Source organism: Neopsephotus bourkii, unplaced genomic scaffold (assembly GCF_033783945.1).
Source record: "Neopsephotus bourkii isolate Nb327-2 ecotype Australia unplaced genomic scaffold, CSIRO-AGI_Nbou_v1 NB_318, whole genome shotgun sequence".
Taxonomy (NCBI): Eukaryota; Metazoa; Chordata; class Aves; order Psittaciformes; family Psittacidae; genus Neopsephotus; species Neopsephotus bourkii.
The window spans coordinates 2,984,252-2,998,898 of NW_026900826.1; the positions used below are offsets into that span (position 1 = coordinate 2,984,252).

General features: G+C 36.8%; 1 protein-coding gene across 2 annotated transcripts in view; it reads left to right on the forward strand.

The window, feature by feature from the left end:
* Positions 1-14,647, forward strand: part of DMXL2 (Dmx like 2) — a 52,604-nt gene that overhangs the window by 3,670 nt on the left and 34,287 nt on the right. For both annotated transcript variants that reach the window (XM_061347393.1, XM_061347394.1), the window contains exons 2-9: positions 5,952-6,077; positions 7,763-7,834; positions 8,671-8,749; positions 9,352-9,508; positions 10,467-10,533; positions 12,015-12,193; positions 12,907-13,090; positions 14,037-14,211. In XM_061347393.1, the coding sequence (XP_061203377.1) occupies positions 5,952-6,077; positions 7,763-7,834; positions 8,671-8,749; positions 9,352-9,508; positions 10,467-10,533; positions 12,015-12,193; positions 12,907-13,090; positions 14,037-14,211 (1,039 nt within the window). The remainder of the gene's footprint in view (positions 1-5,951; positions 6,078-7,762; positions 7,835-8,670; positions 8,750-9,351; positions 9,509-10,466; positions 10,534-12,014; positions 12,194-12,906; positions 13,091-14,036; positions 14,212-14,647) is intronic.

Sequence of the window (14,647 nt, forward strand, 5' to 3'; positions counted from 1 at the left end):
CTATAAATATAAAAATTCCAAGCTCCCACAAACAGAAGATTAATGAATACTTGCCCCTTGTAAAAGGTAAATATGGAATGCTAAACACTGATGAAAAATCAGAATGTTGGATTTTAGACGTACCTTTACAGAAGAACTTTGCTGATAGAAGGGTAACCTTTTCTTTCAGCTTTAAAAAGGACAAGCTTCGTGGCAGCTTCCATGCCAGTACTAACACTTGGCCTGGACCTGCGTGTAATGCATTTCAGAAGCTGTTATTGTAATTGAAAACAGCAAATTCTTCATCCAAAGCATTATGTCCACAAAATACAGTGAGTAAGAATAGGTTTCTTCTGCTGTGTAGGGTTCTCCTCTACTTCATCCTTCTTGAAAAAATACTTATTAAAACCCTTATTTGTAGATCCTTGTCATTTATCTATTATACTTATATATATACACCTGTACATAGAATCGTAGAATGATTGCAGTTGGGAGGGACTTTAAGATCATCTAGTTCCAAACCCCCTGCCATGGGCAGGGTTGCCTCAAACTAGACCATGTCACCTAAGGCTCTGTCCACCCTGGCCTTGAACACTGCCTTGGATGGGGCATTCACGACTTCTTTGGGCAATCCATTCCAGTGCCTCATCACCCTCTGTCCTGGGTTCAGCAGTAGCAGCGTGCTGGACCCATAACCCAGAGGTCGATGGATTGAAACCATCCTCTGCTACCACCAGTAATAATAATGATAAACGAAATAACAAGGGAAGAGAGTACAACACCTCAGCACCAGCCGACCGATAACTCGCCCCCCCAGCCCACCCAAGCACCAACCGATATTTCCTCCAACCCTGCAGTCTCTCACCCTTCCAGGTCACTCCCAGTTACATCCAGGGCATGACATGCTGTGGTTATGGAATACCTCTTGGTCCATTTGAGTCAGGTATCCTGTCTCTGCTTCCTCCTGGCGTCCCCTCCTCCCTGGCAGAGCATGAGGCTCACAAAGTCCTTGGCCAAACCAAAACATCATTGTTATCAGCTCTGTTCCCAGCCTGAAAGTCAAAACACAGCACTGCACCAGCTACCAAGAAGGAGAAAAATGACTGCTTCTGCTGAACCCAGGACACCCTCACAGTAAATAACTTCTTCTATATATCTAACCTGAACTTCCTCTATTTAAATTTAAACCCATTACCTCTTGTCCTATCGCTACAATCCCTGATGAAGAGTCCTTCTGAAGCATCCTTGTAGGCCCCCTTCAGATACTGGAAGGCTGCTATGAGTTCACTACACAGCTTCTCTTCTCCAGGCTGAACAGCCCCAACTTTCTCAGTCTGTCTTCCTACAGGAAGTGCTTCAGCCCCTTGTCATCCCTGTGGCCTCCTCTGGACTTGCTCCAACAGCTCCATGCCCTTCTTATGCTGGGGACACCAGAACTGCACACAGTGTTCCCACTGGGGTCTCATGAGAGCAGAATGATGGAGGGGCAGGATCACCTCTATCTGTATGTTCTCCACTGTGTCATGTTTATGTGAACTGGATTACAGACACTTAACATCTGAATCCTTACTATGTTCCCTTTTCTCTGTAGTCTGTGTGTAAGCATATTGTAAAGTGTTTCATCATGAATTTGTCTTGAATGTCAATTTAGGGAAGTGTTCTACAGGCCACAACCTAGTAGTGGGTTGGGTTGGTTTTGTTGGGGTTTTTTTACCAGTTTGCATTAATGTGTGTAATTGTACTTAGCCATGGGAGGGGGCAAGTGTAAATGTTGTATCAGTTATGAGAGTATGGAAACATTTCAGAATTCAGTTGTCTTCATCACAGGTAGGAAAGTGAAGGACTTTCTGCATATTACATTTACTATCCATAGCCAGAAACTTAAAGTGTTGTTACACTGGAGGAGTACTATAAGGACAACGCATGCTTTAATGCAGGTTTTAATACGTATTTTGATTAATTTATGTAATTATAGATATTTATTAATTTCTGAGGTTTTTTTAAATACCACTGTGGGCTGATTTTGTTCCCTCCACATCATTTACCTTCTTGAAGTGCCTCGGTACCCCAGACAGCACACATTGGAGCTTGAAGACATCTGGTCTATTTCATTTACACCAAGAAATTGCAGGTTATAGAAGGAGAAGAATCTTTCTGTAAGTGTGTGTGTATGTATATGTGTGTGTGTGTGTGTGTGTGTGTGTATACACAGTGAAAAATATATAAAGAGAAAAACAAGCTGAGAATGTGAAGGAATGATCGTTGCCCTGTCTGTTTGTTCCAGTGTTCAACATTAAAATTAGACAACCAAACCAGAAAATATGGGCAGCTGAAAAAGAGAGATACAAATGCTGCTTCTGTATTATTTGAAAATTGAGGATATAGCATAAACTCTTAGGACACAATGTCCTACTTCCATCTGGTGCTCCTGCATTCAATTAGAGCTTTGTTGTTCATTTTAGTGGTCCCAGATTTTTGAGTTAGAGCAGACATTGGCACACTACAGCTTATTAGTTGCGTGTGGATCCTGCAAGTCATCCTTGCATTCTGGCTGTTTTGCAGCTCCATTTAATTTTCTCTTAGAAGTTATCAGTGACATTAGAAATGGAGTTTGGCAGATACTCCATGTGGATGGTTTTTACTGCAATTGTTTCATTCAGTGACTGCGTATAATTCTGTTTATTTAAGAACTCGATGCTGCTCTCATCCATAACAGTATCTGAGCATCTTATTTGTGATCTTCCCTTTTTGTATAGCTTACTGATTTTCCATTCCTTTCATCAGGCTATGCAGATTGCTGCCACAAGTACTGTGGCCACTGTTATTTCTGGCAGGAGATATGTGTAGTGGCATGAATGATCTTCCGGAAGATGTTTTCAGCTGAATCCGTAAAAGGAAGTAATGATGTTAAATATTATGACACTTCCCTGGTTTTTGCCACTGTAGGGTGCTTTTGCTGCATTACCAGCTTAAGGAGTGAAAGGACAAAATGAAAAGAGGATTTAATATAAATGTGTTCTGTTCAAGTATAAACATGTTCAATATATTGAGTATGTAAGAAAAGCTTCGTAAAAGTAATCAAATGGAAAACTTGTTTTTAGACATATACAGAAATATCTTCCAGTACATGAAAGTATATTGATATTTTTTGTTTTGAGAAATTTAGAGACTATAAATGTGAAAAAGTGGGCATATTAAAATGAGGGGGCACCCTTTCTCAAAGGTTATAATAAATGTACTTCTTAAAGTAAATTTAAAGTTTAAGGTAAATATACTTTAATATACTGTCAAGAAATGAGACACAGTCTCAGAATAAGTATCTACACTGAGAAAATTACCTCAGAACCAAGAGACAGCACTTGCTGAAGGCTGATACCCTGCTGTTGGAAATGTGTTCCGACTAAGCTCCCTAACAGACTGGATCCTCTCTGCTGGCATGACACTTAGGTGTGCTGAGTCACTTGTTGGTGCAGTGCCAAACACAGGCAAAGAGTAGGAGGGATATGGATGACAGTAATAAAAGTACCCTCAGGAAAGAGATCTCTGCATCTCGATGATTCTTTAAGAAGAAAAAAAAACCAAACTACTGTAAACCGCATTTTACATCACAACCATATTTTTTACTTAACTTTGTAAACATGTGCTAAATAGTATAATTAGTCAGAAAAAAATATACTGCTTTGTCACTGTAATACAAAGTACATATAAAGGACAGGAGGGAAACTAAAATGTTTTAAAAGGAAGACATTGAATTGTTTTGCCTCACAGAGTCAACAGACATAATTGGGTATTTTCTGATTCATGTGTTATTAACTATACCCACACATAAAAGCATGCATGTTTGAGAATAGTAAGCATAAGCCAGTTAAAGTTGAGAAGTCTTTGCCTGTGTTGTTTCTGAGACACACGTCCCTATCTCCTGCTAACAGGATTGAAACTAGAGGTAAATTATGTTTAGTTTAGTTTGAAATTTGACGGTCAAGTTATCAAAACTGACAGTGAAAAGCTAGGGTATCAGAAAGGTTTAAGACCTTGCTTGAAGTGGATCTGTACCTTTTTTTACTCTATTAGGTAACAATTTAAATCATGTCTTTTAGTAGATTTATATTAGTAGTTATGAGACAAACTGTTGAAAAAAAAGGTCTTTCAGTCCTGTGCTGTTTTAATTGTTCATCCTTTGAAATAAATGGGAGAATCAATTGCTTTTGAACATTAACATTCTGAATAAGTTATTGGAACAAGAAGACCTGCTTTTATTTTTCTGTCTGCTTATGGACATTGAGATCCTGGTCTCCATCATTTTCCTCTGTACTTGTGTACCTTTGCTGGCCTGTCCAGCACTCCATGCCACTGGTGGAGTTTGTTTTGCAACAAATTCCAATAGTGAAAAGATCAGAAAACAAGAAAACGAAAAGACTTTCTGTTCAATGCCACAATCCCATTTTTTCTTTTTCTTACTTTCTGGAAATAATCCTATTCCATTTTAATAACAACTGATTCCCTTCCAGTTGGATCTAATAATTGCATAGCCCAATCATCAGAGAGCTAGGATATTCTGTTACATAGATGATCTCCCTCTAACAGCAGCTGGGTTTTTTTCCCTTCTTCTGCTTACACTGAATAACTCTAGTATCAGTTCCTCAGACCTTTCCAGAACAAGGGCTGGGAGCTTGAGGACTCAGACAACACTCTTTCACTTTGTTTTTATGAGATGACTTTGGAAATCTTTTAGACAATCTATGTTTTGAACAGTTTTCATTTCTGTGTGCAATTGTATTGTGTGTTAATTTCTGAGGCCTGAGTTTCTGCTTCATTGCTTTTATTGCTGTTCCTTTCTTGGTTTTAGCAGTGACTGTACTTTAACTAAGTTAAACCTTTTTCGTCAGACTTTCTCACTTGTTGCTCCTTCCCAGGGGTATTAGAAGCAGACATAGAAGCTCATGAGACCTAAATTGTGCATTCTAGTTCCATCTTGCACTATTCTATTCATGTACACATCAATGGGCATTGATCCTGTAAATCTATCGAAATACAACTTCTCATACACTTCTAAAAATTAATACAGGTAGCCTTTAAACTGATTTTAAAGTTTAAAGGAGAGGGCTAGGACTCAGGAATTTGGAAATTCACCTGTGAAAGAAGCAGAGGGGACAAGTTAAAATGCCAGAGTAATTTTGTACCATCTGAAATTGACTGTCGAGGACTTGCACCCTCTGCTTAATTCATCCCTTGTAAAATTTCTGCCTACTGTATTGGAATCAGTGGAAAACTTACTTTAAGGAAAGAGAATTGTAGCTATAAATGTTTACTTTAGAAAGGCTTATTGGTAGGCAGATGCTAGAGAGGATTTCTCTGCCTGAATGTGGGAGTCTGGAACAGATCATCTAGAGTGATTAACTTTTTAGAATACTCTGACACACTAGGACAGGTGAAGGTTGGCAGGCAGATATATGCAATTTATTCTCCCAATAGCTGCAAGCTTTCGTTGTTCTATAACTTATTCTTAAAAAAAAAAATATAAAGTGGGGGCACACATATTTAAGAAATTTATATGCAAATCCAGTTAGTCCACCTGAATAGCAGACTCTTGGCTGCCTTGCTCTAAGAGGCATCAAGAATTGGAGGGGATTAAAAAAGCCAAACAACTAAAACCTGGGGGAAAAAAACAAACCTCCACAAAATGAATGTATGAAAAGTACAAACAGAGCTTGAGTCCTAGAGTAAGTTGGAGGCTTTTTTTGTTAAGGTTTTGTACTGGTTTTCTTTTCTGTGATTTAAGCCCTGGAAGATTTAAGGCCTCCTTTGCTACTTGTTGCTTGTTTTTCCAGTGCTACTGAATTGGTCAGGATAAACCTGCTACATAATAACATCTTGTTTCAATGGAGATTTTCACAGAGCTCTCAAACTTGTCCAATGTGCGCTCAGTTTTTTAAATTAATTTTTTAATTGTATTTCTTTTTCAAATATTTCAGGCATATGGCTCTGGTTGTGATATTGTTATTCTGGCAGATGACTTTGAATGTGTACAAATTATTCCTGGTGCAAAACATGGAAATATCCAGGTCAGTTGTGTGGAGTGCTCCCAGCAGCAAGGCAGGGTAAGGATTTTAATAAATTTCTATAGTTTTGGGTTTTTTTTAATGGAATACTCTAAATGAAATAAACAGCAATATAATACATTAATGTTGTTAATGACTTAATTTCATGGCAAATGTTATTTTACTGATCTGTAACTTTGAGTAACACTTTGAGGCTTGTGTTACTCAGAGAATTGTTTCAATTTAATAGTATGCGTGTTGGGTTGGTTTTTTGTGGGGGGGGTAGGGAGGGAGAGGGTAGGCATTTTGTACCAATGGGGTTTATTCCTTTCCAGGACCTGCAATAAAGGTCTTACAAAATGTGGAAATACGTATAGACCTGCAATAGTACTGAAATGGTTGTTACTGTTTCCACTATTGTATACTTTCATCTAGCTGGAGAATATACAGATAAATATTCATGTATACATATATACACACATATGTGTGAGTGGGTGTTTCTGTCCTCCAAAGTAATGAATTAAAAATACTTTATTTTTCAGTATGAGCACTTACAGTATGAGCAGTTACAACTGCGAGGGCCCTTGCCTGGCTATGTGGTTTTATTTTTAATCCCTAATAATGATAAAGAGACAGTTCATGTTACTGGGAAAAACTTATAAGTTATGGTAATGCACTGAGCAAATTTTGTTTGTCAGTTGTCACTGCATACTAATATTAGCTAGTTAAAAGTTAGTTGCAGTATTGAGAAAGCCCTAGTTAGGGTTTGGGTAGGTTTAGCTGGCAAGGCACCTTTCATGGCAGCCAGGCAGTCCCAGTAGGACTGGAAGAGAGATTCCAGCTGCACAGGTGTCCCCTGCAAGATCGTCATGACCCCCTGGATGGTTCTGCATTCAGGACTCTGAACTCAAGGTCTGTTGTTTTTTGTAGGAGTGTGTTGTTGCAGCCTCCTTCCCCTGCCCTGAAGAGGAAATAAGATCTCATAATAAATATTTTGAAACTTTTACACAATTTCTGTATTGAGGAAACCAGGTCCTGAATGGGAAGAACTGAGAGTCTTTTAAGAATCTTTTAAGGAAGGAAAAGGATTTTTAAAGATAGTCAAAAGTACTCATAAGCACATAAGTATTAGCAACCTGACCAGATAGATTCCCATTTTGTGTAGGGTGGTTTCTGTGAAATAAGTGGGTAAAAGAAATTGGGGGGTTCAGTGGTGCAAGTTCTTCAGTTTTTCCGTTTACCATTTATCTCCCTCAAAACATACTTAAGTAGTCAAAATAGAATTACATTTCTTCCCATTTCTCATAATTATTGTTCAGTGGTACAGAATGGAATCTGGGAACACAGAGACCCAGTCACTAATAATTCATTTATTATGAAGCTGTGAAGTAGACAGAACGTGAGCAGAAGTAGTAGAGGCATCAGCTTTCCCTTATGCATTAACAGTAGTTACCCTAGAAGAATGTATTAGATCTGACAGTGTTTATCCCACTGAACAAAGTATCTTCCCTACTCAGTTAAAATCTTAAAGATGGGCTTGTTCAGAAGGATGTATTTCACAATTTCCTTAAAAAAGTAGACATATAACATAATTAATGACATTTGGATTGATTTCATTTTTCTTGAACAATGACACATAGAAGAGGTACTGGAAGTTCTTTAGCTTTTTTGGAATACTGAGGAGTGGTTATACTTATCTCCTAACCTTACAGTTTGAGTCTTCAGTATTACTTTTTTCTTTCCAGATTGCAGCATCATATGGGAATGCTGTTTGCATTTTTGAACCACTTGGTATAAATTCTCATAAAAGAAATAGTGTAAGTATGTATTTCATGACTATAATTTGGTTTAGGCTCTTAGAAGAGGCAAAAGTCTCTCTTCCAGTTATTAAATTACATTGCCATACAAAAGACTAATGGATAAACATTTTTCATCATCCATAGTAAAATGGATGTGCAGAGTCTTCCACTGCGTGAATCAAACTGGGGTCTGCACATCTGCTAAGCTCACAATAACGTCTTGTTCTTGAATCTTATACTAGAATGACACAGTGACACATTTGTGATTCTATAGCTTGAAGAGATTGTCAGATATGTGGTACAGAAATATGACTTAGACTTGTATATATGTATCCAGGCTCGTATTAACTGCACAGCCATAGCTGAGCACTCAAGCATTAAGTATGTTCTTGGTATGGTAAATGCTCCATTCCTGTCAGTGTTCAAGGCCAGGTTGGACAGAGTCTTGGACGACATGGTCTAGTGTGAGGTCCCCCTGCCCATGGCAGGGGGGGTGGAACTAGATTATCTTAAGGTCCTTCCCAACCCTATTATGTGATTCTCAATCAGGTTTCACAATCTTTGTTCTATCTATACTGACATCCTGTATACTGTTATAAACATATGACCTAGCTAAAGTAATCTACATACATATTTATATCTGTGACAGGTCCTGGTGTGATGCATAGAGCCTTTTAATTTTTATAAAACAATTAAAGAAATTATTAAAACTAGATTCAGCCATCTGCCACAGAGTCCGGAATATTTTTTGCAACAGGCTTAGTACCAGTTTCATAGGGAAAGAATGAAATACCAATACCTTTGTATTTTGCTGTTTATGAGAGAATTAATCCTTTATTGTTTTTAAACCACAGCAACTAAAGTGTCAGTGGCTTAAAACTGGGCAATTCTTCCTCAGTTCCATGACTTATAACCTGGCATGGGATCCTCAAGGTAATACGAAGTTTGTGAAGTATTTGTTCAACATTTGTAGTTAGGAGACCTTGTATACAAACTGTTGTTATTGTAGTAAAGTGAGAACATGAATATGGAAATTTTAGATTATCTGTTCTTAGGCAGGGTTGCATAAAATGCGAGGCTACATTTAACATTTGTGAAGATGCTGTGCCAAGTGCTTGAATCTCTTATGCAAGATCTTAGTTTGGGAATCACAGTGTTGTTAAGTGATTTGAATTACCATAGTTAATCATGTAGACATAATTTTATCACAATTAAAATCAGCAGTGTACACGGACACAGATTTTTATAAGATGTGTATTTGATATGTAATGTTGATTATTTAATATGATTTATCATTTGAAGTCACAAAAAAACCCCAGTGATGTTCTTTCTTAAAACATATTATAAATTCAAAATGTTTTAATAAAAACAGCTGTATAATATGATTGAATACCCTATCATATTTAAAACTGACTTAATAAAGTTGAGGTTTCAACCTGTTTTGAATAATTCTCAGCAAAACACGATGACAGGCTTAATCTTTCAATATACGTGCATCATCTTGCCTTCACAGCTTTGCTATTACTCACTTTCAGGTAACAGGCTGCTGACAGCAACTGACTTTTTGCAATTGTGGGCTCCTCCATCTAGTGACATTCTAGAAGAAGATGATGATGATGATCCTGACAATCAGGTCAAAGATGATAAAGTTCTTCCAGTTCTAAATGACTGGAAATGTGTCTGGCAGTGCAAGTGAGTAAGATAATTTTTATTTTAAGACAAATTGCAGTGCCACCTCATTTATCAACTGTATCTTCTTTCCAAAACCATATTTTAAAATGTGCTTTTAAATCAGCTTAAAATATCATAAAAATCCAAATGACGTAAGTTATTCCAAATAAAAATTCCTCACTTTTGCAAGTGACCTATCACCAGCTAGTCAAAGGCTTACCCAGACGGTAGCACTGGCAGTGTATCAAAATTGTCGCTGTTTTCTTCGAAAGTAGTGTTGAGATATTGGATAAGGCTGAACAGAGGAGCAGTAGCAGGCAGATATGCTACACTGATAAAGATGAGAGCTGCTTTTTGAATGTTAGCCAGAGGGTCCTGAAACTTCTTGCCCAGTTCTATTTGAGGTCCGTGTTACGGAAGTACTTCATGATCAGCCATTTCTATAAATATACAAGCAGACTTGGGAAGCAGTTGCCTATAAACCTGTTTTCTCTTGACTTTTTATAAGCCATTTTACATTTTGTGCCCACAAAGCACTGTATAGGCTACTTTCGTCTTTCGGGTAGCAGAACCTTAAGCTGTAGTCACAGACAAATAATATCACAAATTATCTAGATGACCTTCGCTTTCATTTCTTCCTATGATTTGTCTTCACTGGGAGTAGAGGAGTAGGTGGGACAAATTTCACTTCTGTGATGTCATTGGATGTAGCCTAGGCTTGCCATACTTAAAACAGTGTATTTTATGGGCTGTTTTTCTGTAAAGTTTTGAAAATACTAATTATTTTGTTTCATTGTAGAAAATACTTCTTATGATTCTGCCATTTCTAAAACATGCTTAAAGCAACAACTATAAAACGTTAATACATTTCATTTAAGTAATGAACAGTAATATTTAATCAACTGAATATATATGGAATAATACTGTGGAATAAATAGACTTTACTTACAATTTAAAACGTTATTCTTCTATTCTTTAGGACTGCAGTATCAGTACATTTGATGGCATGGTCTCCTGATGGTGAATACTTCGCAACAGCTGGGAAAGTAAGGACAAAAAAAGAATAATTGAATAAGTGTTTGCAATGGTTTTTATTTGTTTAACAGAAAGATACCTTTTGAACTGATAATATGTACAGCTCAGTGCTCAAATTAGAAAAGATTTTCTGTTTAGTGAATTGTGGGTTCAGTTATCAGTTCTTGACTTCCATTTCAGTTTGCAGTATTTTTTGTCAAATTGCTATTCAAGCTAAGTTTTCAATCAATAATTCTCTTTATTGTCAACCTCTCATTTGAGTGATTCCCTTTGGTTTTCAAATTTGGTTAGGTAAGCATTTGTTGCTTGCACTTAATGTTAGTTGAACAATTAGATGAATTTTAAGAAGCTTTGTTTTCCTACACTTACTAAAGAGGACAACTGAATCATGAGCCATGTTGTTTTATGACTAAACTCTTACTTTCAACTCCTTAATAATTACTACATATAGAATCATTGTGGTTAGAAAACTATAAAAAATTTGCTTTGTTCTGTATTTCCCATGAATATACTTTTATGTAGCTAAATATTTGGCAAATTAGATGAGGCAGATGGTTCCAGAATTTTCTGTCTGTAGGACATGTTAGTTGTTTCGTGAGATAGATACACAGCCCTGATCATAATTCCTAACAGGGCTGCCTGTCAGACTTCCTCCTTGCAGAGTGTAGTCAGATAGCGTATTTTTTGGTGCTTGTTAGGAAATACCATCTCATATCCACACCCTGAGGTTTCTCATTCATGTCTTTATTTTATTCTGTATCACCATTCCAGCAGCAAGTCCTTATATCCAGGGATGTGGCATCCAGCTGTGTACAGTTACTGTAGCCATATTATTAATGTGGTCCTTAGCTCACATCAGTATAGTCATACTCCAGTCTCACTTAACAGCATTAATAGTATTGCTGTTTCAGCATTTCACTTCTGTTTCAATAATTACATCAGTGGTGCCCAACCATTTAAACCAGGAAGGTAGCTTAGGCTGTGATGGTGGAGGGTAAGGTTGTAATATGCATCTGCTCCTCCACTCTGTGCCTGTACTCAGTAGGTACAGTGATTTCCATGAAAGTCAGGCTTCCTGTGCATGTCAACCAACATTAGTTGTCTCAGTGGAGAAACTATTAATGAGCTTAATATTGTAGTGCTAGTAGCAGCCTATTTCTGGGTTCTGTCTTTGGAGGGAGATGGACATGGCATTTTAAAGCATGCATATGTGCTAAGCAGAAAATACACAGTGAACCAAGAGAAAAATAGGGGGCCAACTGGACTGCAAGAAAAGTCCTTATAGGAATGGAATATTGCCAGCAGAATGTTTCTTCAGTCCTGTAGCTTATTCCGGGAGGATCATCAATGAAATAAGTGGTCTCAGAAATGGGTTGTCTGGAAAAGTGCAAATAGTACCAGAACAGCAGTTTCTTTATTATTTGGGACTTTATTTTTGTGATATTTTTAATTATAGCTAGCTAACCCCATATTTTTTTATTGCTTTACCTAGAATGACTGCCTCCTAAAGGTTTGGTATCCTATGACTGGTTGGAAGTCATCTCTTCTGCCCCAAGAGAATGAAGAAAAGAAAAAAAGCTCAGGGGTTGTCAACTTCGCATTTGTTTATTTGGCGCATCCTCGAGCAGTGACAGGATTTTCATGGCGTAACATTAGCAAGTACATGCCCAGGTTCGAAAGCTTTCTTTTTAAAAAACCCAGGCAAGGCTTTGAACAATTATTTTTTTAACACTCTGCTTAAAGTTTGGCTATCAAGAGCATGATTAGATTTTTCTGCTTATACTTGGTGGAAGTAAAACATATGAACATCTTCCCATAAGCTTTTGTATTACCTAGTACAATAGTGATAGTCACATTAACAGGTGAGATTTATTCTAAAATATAGTCTGAACTTTAATGCCTTCTCAAGGTATGCCAGGAAGCATGAATATAAAGCTTTGTCTTCACCAATTGGTGCTATGACATTGGAAATAAAAGACTTATTTAAATGATCAGCATTTAGTAAGCTAATTTGTATTGTATATACTGGTTATTAATTAGTTGTCCAATTTCACTTTTAGTTATTCAGTAAAACTTATGCATTCTTCACATAGTCCAACAAGTCAGATAGTTGAGGCCATTTGATAACTCCAGTTTTATAATAACTGTTGCATTTATCAAATAATCATTCCATGTTCACATGCACTTTTGCCAACAATCAATAGGTTTTGCCAAATCCAACATGGGTTTACCAGCATGCCAGAAATCACTAATGATATAAAACCTTTAGTTAGCGGAGAGGCAGAAATTTGGATGAAACAACAACTACTCCTCCCTAATTTCCACTGTGTCCATATAGCTAATTTAATTGCATTGGGCAGTAACCTTGATATGTCTATTGTTAGGGGTTTGGTCTGTAACGTGTTACTCACGTCTTGTCTTGATGGCATCTGTCGGCTTTGGTCAGAGACATTGCTACCAGAAGATACTCTTCTTGGTGAGCAGATCTGTGAAATCAGCACTTCCAGCATTAGCAGCACCAGCTCTCAATCTGGAAAGCAAAAGGACAGTATACAGCATGCACTAGAGGTACAAGTAAATACTTGTCACTTTTTTATTTCAAGATTCTTAAAATTTAAATGCTTAAAGGATGTAGAATGTGTATTATCTAGTTCTTATAAGGATAAAAATAGTCTGAATTAGTACATACCAGTTTTTGAAGTTTGTTACTAAACAATGAAGAAATCAGACTTTGCAACTCTGCACCCAAGCTCTGTGTTCTTAAAACTCAATCTACTTTTTCTGTAGCTAATAGTGATGAGACGATGTTTAATATGGAATAGTGATAGTTTCATTCTGATTGGCTCTGAAAGTCTGTCATTATAGAAACACAGGAAGCAGTAAATAAAATATTTTAATTTTTAGTTATCTGATTTGATAACCGCATTCCCCAAAAGTGGTACTATAGGGCTCAAAATTCCAGTGGCAGTCATATCAAGTCTATTAAGTTTACAGTAAGAGAAAACCTGTCAATGTAAAACCAAGAAAATAAAAAAACACCCCACTACTCATTTGTAGACTGTTACACTCTGATGAAGTTCTTACTTCTTGTATATCATGACTATCAACAAATAATGAAAGTGGAACCAAGTATGCTTTGGGCTGTTCAGTCAGTTGTGCTCTCATAAATTTTCTATTCATAAAAATAATTCATTATAAAATTACACTGGAAAGGTTACTGCTTTTAGATTGCCATAAGCTTGTTTATGAAAGTTACACAAAATAGCATGTATTTTTGTGTTGTTGTTTTAGCAGATATTAACGTACCTTTCAGAAGACTGTTAGAAGAGCTTTGCATTTAGCTAGAAATGATGTATACAAGTGTTACTAATCTCTGCTGAAATATATTTTAAGTAATCCTTTTCAAATTAATCTTCACATTTTACGTAGAAAGAAGTTAAAAAGCTTCAGGTTTTACCAAGTGTGAATTTTTACCTTACAGTTTAATTTTAATTTTTTCTTATAAATATACCAGACAATTCATGAGTTGAAAAATATGAGAAAAGGACAAAGGAGATCGTCAGTTCTTGTTACCCATACAGATGCATTGCCAGATCAACAGGGTATTCACGAAGTTCAGCGTCACATTTCACATCACGCAAATGCACTTGGTCACTTCCACATAGCAGCAAGCATCAACCCTAAAACAGGTGAAATATTACAACTATATATTAAACTGTAATAACATACTTACACAAAATGACAAAAAAACAGGCTGGGGGGGGGAACAGGACACACGACAAGAGACGTACATTGTTTGCTTTACCTAATTGAATACAGGGAATTTGTAGGAAGACTTAATTCACAAACCTGTTATTTCTCATAGAGTTTTGTAAGATAAATGAGGTTGAATTTATTCTGAATACCGTCAGAACTTCTAAAAGCCAATTGAATTCATCTTTGCATGTTAGAAAGCAAAAGAAACCTAAATTGCATGTCTGCTTGGTGTTAGATTGTTGGGTTTTGGGAGGCAGTGGTATATGATGAACAGAGCATTTGTGTCCTACAGAACAGATAATGAATTAAAAGAAAAAAAGGCTGTACTACTTTTTTTAGCAGGAAGCCAGCTGCTTTTTATAGGATAAT